The sequence below is a fragment of the Carya illinoinensis genome, chromosome 1 (assembly GCF_018687715.1).
Source record: "Carya illinoinensis cultivar Pawnee chromosome 1, C.illinoinensisPawnee_v1, whole genome shotgun sequence".
NCBI lineage: Eukaryota > Viridiplantae > Streptophyta > Magnoliopsida > Fagales > Juglandaceae > Carya > Carya illinoinensis.
In genome coordinates this window covers 5439424-5445850 of record NC_056752.1, presented here as the reverse complement: position 1 = coordinate 5445850, position 6427 = coordinate 5439424, and the positions used below count along the sequence as shown (strand labels likewise).

The 6427-nt window shown below is 34.9% G+C and overlaps 1 protein-coding gene across 1 annotated transcript; it reads right to left on the bottom strand.

Annotated features, from left to right (window-relative positions):
* Nucleotides 1-3128: 3128 nt before the first annotated feature.
* LOC122307492 lies at nucleotides 3129-6073 on the bottom strand. The gene is made up of 3 exons (XM_043120404.1): nucleotides 5780-6073; nucleotides 3912-3989; nucleotides 3129-3337 (listed from the first exon to the last, which is right to left on the bottom strand). Exons 1-3 carry the CDS (start codon nucleotides 6005-6007, stop codon nucleotides 3257-3259), a joined length of 387 nt encoding a protein of 128 aa, XP_042976338.1. The 5' UTR covers nucleotides 6008-6073; the 3' UTR covers nucleotides 3129-3256.
* Nucleotides 6074-6427: the final 354 nt, after the last annotated feature.

Below are 6427 nucleotides of genomic sequence, written 5' to 3'. Positions count from 1 at the left end.
ATGTATGAAGGCTAAAGCAGTCCGGGTGGTTATTATATTTAAGATGTTCCATTCCAAAACTTACAGAAATCAACTTCCTTTTCTCGAGAAAATAAAAATTATATTCTCAAACTGATGTGTAGAGATTAAAGCAAACCTAACAAAATGCTTATATGAGATAGGATAGATATGCGGGCGAGAGGATTTTTGGCTTTTAAAACTGAACAAGATGATTCCCGTTTTAATCGAAATGAGTAGTATCTATTTAGCGTGAAACATGAAATCCTATCAAATTAACCTTAGAGGTGTCCAAAACCATTTTTGGTAAAATGGAGTTTAGATCTTTTAAATTATACTCTGCTAGACACAGAAAGAAACAAGCCTACAGTTTTGTTTGGGAGAAAAGAAAAAATGTCTTTGAGAAGGAAATAAATATCAAGAGGGCTACAAGAACCATTCTTATTGGTGATAATATGTGGGATGTCACTTTACCAGTACAAAACCCTTTCGGTTGTAGCATGCCCAATCTTTAGCTACAAAAACACTCCCAATTCCTACTGACACGGTTCCCACTAGATAAAACTGTCTGTCCCACTACATTTCCTATAAAAACAAGTATCGATGGAGCAACATCAAATTGTATTCTTCTAGGGCCAGAACTGGGCTTCACGTGGACATCAAATGTTTCATAAAGTTGCTTTCTTTCTTTCTTTCTTGTGCCACTACCTCCAGCTTTTTCTGCACTCAAAAGCACATTGCCATGCGGCATTTTGTGTGCATAGCAAACAGCAAATGAATCCTTATCATAATGTTTTATAAGCATGTACAAATGCATCTATTTCTTTAACAGTAACTGTATTTCCTAGCATTCCAACTGCCAGAGAGAGAGAGAGAGAGAGGAATATAAAATCTGCACAAATTCAATTCATGTCTGCCCTAATTGCTTTCAGGTTTATGAACAATGGGGAGGTAACCTAGACAAAGTATAATAGGCTGGAAGCAAAGGTCATTGACACGTCTCCCTTTTCTAGAAACCAAACTCAATCATCCAGTTAAAAGGGGGGGGGGGGGGGGGGGGGGGGGGGGGTGGGGTCCGATCTCAGTTATCCAAGAAAAAAGAAAGCTGGACCGCATATTCGTTTGGAAAGATAAAGCCATTATCCAAGTGCAAAGCTAAACTAATAAATCCATGCAATTTGAATTCTAACAAGAAGGAAAGAGAAGCAGGTCTGTGCAGCATTTGTTCTAGGGCCACATACTCATTAATTTAGAGCAATCATGCAACTTGTTTGCCACCAATCACAATCAATCAGTTTTTCGTTCCATTCTCTCACTTTTCTCCTTCCCGTGCTCATGATAACCGATGCTTGAACTATGCTTAAGAGAAACAGAACAAAATCGTCCCATGGGGGACCACGACAACACTACTAAACCACCAAGAATAATGAAACCAAGCAGAGCATGCAAGTTTTTGGTCTTGCTAAATTGGCTGGTATATGATTCTTTTAAATACTCCAGAAACCACCACAAAAGATGTGAAATCATCTTTTTATAAGTAAAACAAAGAAAGATTTAAAATCATGAGCACCAAGTTAGAAAGGGAAAATTATAAATGCATGAGTAATGGATAAGTGATGCTAATGAGTACATATTATACTCACAAAATTGGAGTTAACCCCCCCCCCCCCCCCAAAAAAAAAAAACCAACCTACTTCCCAGGGGATAAGAGAGTCTAATCTTCTTCCTTTTTTTTTTTTTTATTATTTTTTTAATCTTTTTTCCTCCAGCAAAATAGATGAGACCAATTACTGGCAATCAAAATCAAATTATATCATGTAAGTACTTTACGAGGTGTGCTCTATATACTGATTTGAGAATAGAATATTTCTTTATATATTGCTTCCACAAGTCAAAGAAATCTAAAATTTAAATTTCTTATCTACTTAAATAAGGAAAAAAAAAAAAAAGGAAGAGAAAAAAAGGTACTCTGAAAGCCAGCAATTAAGAAACTAATTTATGCAACAACTACTAAATACGACATTGTTTTCAGTTTATATCCAAAACAAATTGTGCTTTTTTTTAACCCCTCTGAATAGAAGCAGTGACGATATACTAGATGGTTTTGTACATTTATACCAAACAAGTAGTACTTTTTTTTCAATCTTTTCTCACTATTATCAATAAACCATTAGGCTTCTCATCCAGGAACTTGTTCACAAAAACTGTAATGAAATAAACATAGGAGTTTTCAACTAGGTATTTGACCAAATAGGATCGTTGCATGTATAAGTCTGGAAGTAATCAGTGAATGTGTATTACTGAAATAGAACCATTTATCCCTTTTTTTGTTATTTTATTTTTCTGATTGAAAAATGTATATAGGATAACACTCATAAACACAGACCACGTATTTTGATCCAAACATTAAGGCACCTCGATTAATTATTCGACATTTGTTAGTTCCTTAGGGAATACGCCTCCAATTCTGTGTAAGAAGAATCTCTCGTTATTGCAGCATTAGGAATCCAGTTTAGTATGCTTAACAAAAAAGAAAAAATCTTGCTAGTTGGGTCATGGGTGTACTCATACTACTTCCTTTGTACTTGGATTGTGCCCCTACGCACTTTTAATTAATTTATATTACTTACAAAAAATGAAGAAATACGTCATACATGATAAAAAAAGAAATAGAAAAACCAAATGACATGATGATCAGTTCTGCCCATATTGCAGGACATTAGGACCCACTTATTACTGGATTCTTATCTCTTTTATTTTATTCATCATCTATTCTAAGTGTCAACTATTCATTTGTAAGTTGGTACCACCTACTTTGTCTCAAACCTGAACAGAAAATATGCTATATGACTTAAACCGCATAATGTTTAAGTAAACAATTTTCTTAAACCCAATGGAATGCACAAGCCCATGAGGAAAAAATTATTTGGAAGTTGCATTTTCTATATGCTAAAAATCTATGGTGTTTGGCAAATTCTCATGCCTTCGTATATGGTATATTTAAATGGATAAAAAAGAATCATACCATCTAATCTCGGAAAGAGGCAGGTAGCAGTCATTTTCACCAATATTAGTATCCAAGCACCTAATTCGTTCTTGTGAAAGCCAAATGACTGACAATTTCACTGCCATAGATTGACATGGACAATGTTAACATCAGTGTTCTCTCCTTACTGGCCAGTGCCTCCCTAGAAAATCCTAGGCATACAGGAAGAAAGATACTGATGCAGGTAACGTACAAAAGGAATCCAAAAGTGGCTCAAGCAAGGGACAGATAGGATGACAGGACAAGCATGCTAAACACTGAACTCCAAAAGATTTCCAATGCAATATCAAAACCCTGCATGAAGTTCACAGAACCTTTTACTTTGAATGGTAATAAGGATATGAAACTATTAAATGCTTTTTATATACTGATATGGGAGTCACTAATCTAGATAATCAACTAAGGTTCATACCATACTAGACAGAAGAATTGAGCAAAAGATGAATCCGATGGTAGTATATCTCACACCAGATGAATTGGAGAAAGACCTGAATGTTAGAAAATGACTCAAAGACCCACAAGCAAAGAAAAACTGAGGGGTCATGGGTAATCAAATCATGACTACGTTAATACTATGCAATCACACCCATTCTCTCCCCCATCCTCCCCCTTTCCCTTTGACCCTACACCCCTACACTTGTCAAACTAGCTGCAACCACATCGGGTCTGATGCTTTCAGAACTGTCTAACCATCCAAAGTTGTACACCTGATCAAGCAGATGCAACTGTGTATCAAGTATTAATGGCTTCTCACTATCACCCAAAGGCATTATCAAGGGATCTTCCCAGGGTATGTGGCACAGAGATGACAGTTGTGCAAGTTACTTTTAAAAACTTAATATTATGGTGAATTGAAATCATAGCTTACTATATGACATTTATGAACGCGTTGGTCAACAGCTTTTGCTACCTTACTAATTCTTCCAGCAATGCAACAAAGTGTCAACTGTGAAAATAGAAGACAGAATATCAGACTCTCTGGCTCAAGGAGCCCCAGTGTTAGTACCCCAGAGTTCAACTTTAAATGTCAATGAAAGCCAAGATTTTGATACAAGTGCAAACTCCCTGCAACAGAGGGATGCAATACAATTGTATCCATTAATTATTTCCACTGCAATGATTGCTCATATTTTAAGGCCCTTTTCTTGCCTCAAACTAGTCTCAATAAATTTCACTTCAAAGCTGCTTGGCTTTGCGAAACCCAATTTCTTAGTTTCATGAGGGAATCATTTGACATTCCAATTTTGCAAGTACAGGCAACCACAACTGATGTGGAAAATTCTAAAAGGTTAAGTGATAAAAAAAAATTACAGTATAACCTAACAGGTGGGACATAGAGTAGAGCCATGCAAAACCTAAATGGTCATGGCCACACAAATATTCATTGGAATACTGAGTTAAACACAATGTGAATGGCTAAATTCTGTTTCAGTAACTAAGGTACAAAACACTAGAATGTTTTTTACTTTTTCCCTCCATGTAAGTAATTTGAGTTTGAAGTTATTCACACGAAAACCAAGAATGGGACCAAACGATGCAGGCTAAACTTAGTGACAAGCTTATCCCACAATCATTAATATTTATTTCATATGTAAATTTTTTATTAATAATGGTACCAACTACCAAGTGATGCAGGCTACACGGAGCCGTTTCTTTTTCTCAGTAACTTATTGAGCAATTTATATTTGGGTCTAATCAAATTATTGCCTTATTGAGTCCTAAAATTTGGTCTTTAGAAGTTGTCAGCTTTGCTTACTAGCAAAAACTTATAAAAATCCTATACTTTTGAGGGTCCTAGTCCTGTTAGCTAAAGCTTCTAAAAATCCTCTACTTCGTAAGTTTAATTGCTTAACCCTAGGTGTGATTCTTTTTCTTCCCCTCTTCTTTAAAAATTGCTTTAAAATATGAATTATCTGCTGTCCAGAACAATTACATGTGAGATTAATTGAGTTCACATGTAAAATCCTTAATTCTATCTCCATAAACTCTACCTACCAGGTCATAAACAACTCTTCTGTACAACAAGAAGAAATTGAAACGAGAAATGCAAGAGTCCAATATCTAGTATGATTTCCTATAATATTTTTTTTAAGTGTATGATTTTCCTATAATGATTGTTTATGATTTTCCTATAATGATTTTTTAATCGGTATTTTCCAATAAGAAATGCCAAGTAGATGGTTAAGATAACAATAAAAGCCAAGGAAGTGTCAAAATCCACTCCAGCATGCAACAAAATCAAACTCCACAGTTTGAGAGCGTCTAATATGCAACAAAGCCAAAACACAAATCAATTTCTGTTAACAGCAATAATTTCTCAATCCCAAAATGAAACCTGGCTATCGAGCGCATTCAACTTAACGATAACCAAAGCATTCTACGAAATGTCAAGATTGGATTTGCGTATACTACGATGTCATGTACGCAATATGTTGTTTAGAATTAATAAAAGATATCAATTCACTCACGGGCATAACCAAATTCAAATAACAGCGAACAACTAGACGCGAGAGAGAGAGAGAGTTCTTCGTTACAAGCAGAAATAACAGCTCCGAATTGAAAAATAATGAATTCAAATAAGAAAATGAGAGTCAAACGAAGACCAAGATTAAACTGCTAGCTCGACGCTAAATTACAATACACAAAGTGATAATGGAGAAGACGTATTATAATACATTTTTCAGAAACTTAAAATATAATTTTGTTCTTTTAAATGATGGGGTAAAAGGGGGGTACCAGGAAGTGATATGGGTTTTGGTGGAGAAGACATTTGGAAACGGGACACCTATGATGGGACCGGATCTGGGCGTCTGAGAGTCGTTGTCGAACCAAACACATATACAGGAAGGAAATTGCGGTTTCGAGTATGCATACAATTGTTCCCAGATCGAACGACGAGTTCAGGCAACGAGTCAAGAAACCGAGCACACTGCGAAATTCTTTCGCCTGTTGCAGCGCCTGCATTTCAATGCCAGGGCGTCCCGTGTCGCGTTGAGCTATGAAAATCGACAACCGTTGAAGATTCGATGTCGACCGTTAATTTACAAATAGCTTTCCACCATCCATACTTATTTTAAATTATTATTATTTTTTTAATTTATCATCTATATACTATATATTTAGTGAAAAAATTAAAAAATTATATATAATATGAGGATGATGAATAAAAATTTTCATTTACAAACTAACTTAAAGATATTAAATTATAATAAGAATAATGTTACATCTACAATTCTTTTATAATATTTTTCAACTCAATTTTAGATCATACCACTCCTTTAAAAATAAATTTTAATATTATAAAATTATCCTCTATTTTATGTGGAATTGTGAAATAATTGTAAGGTTGTCATTTTCTTATATACATAGAGTACATTAAAAATA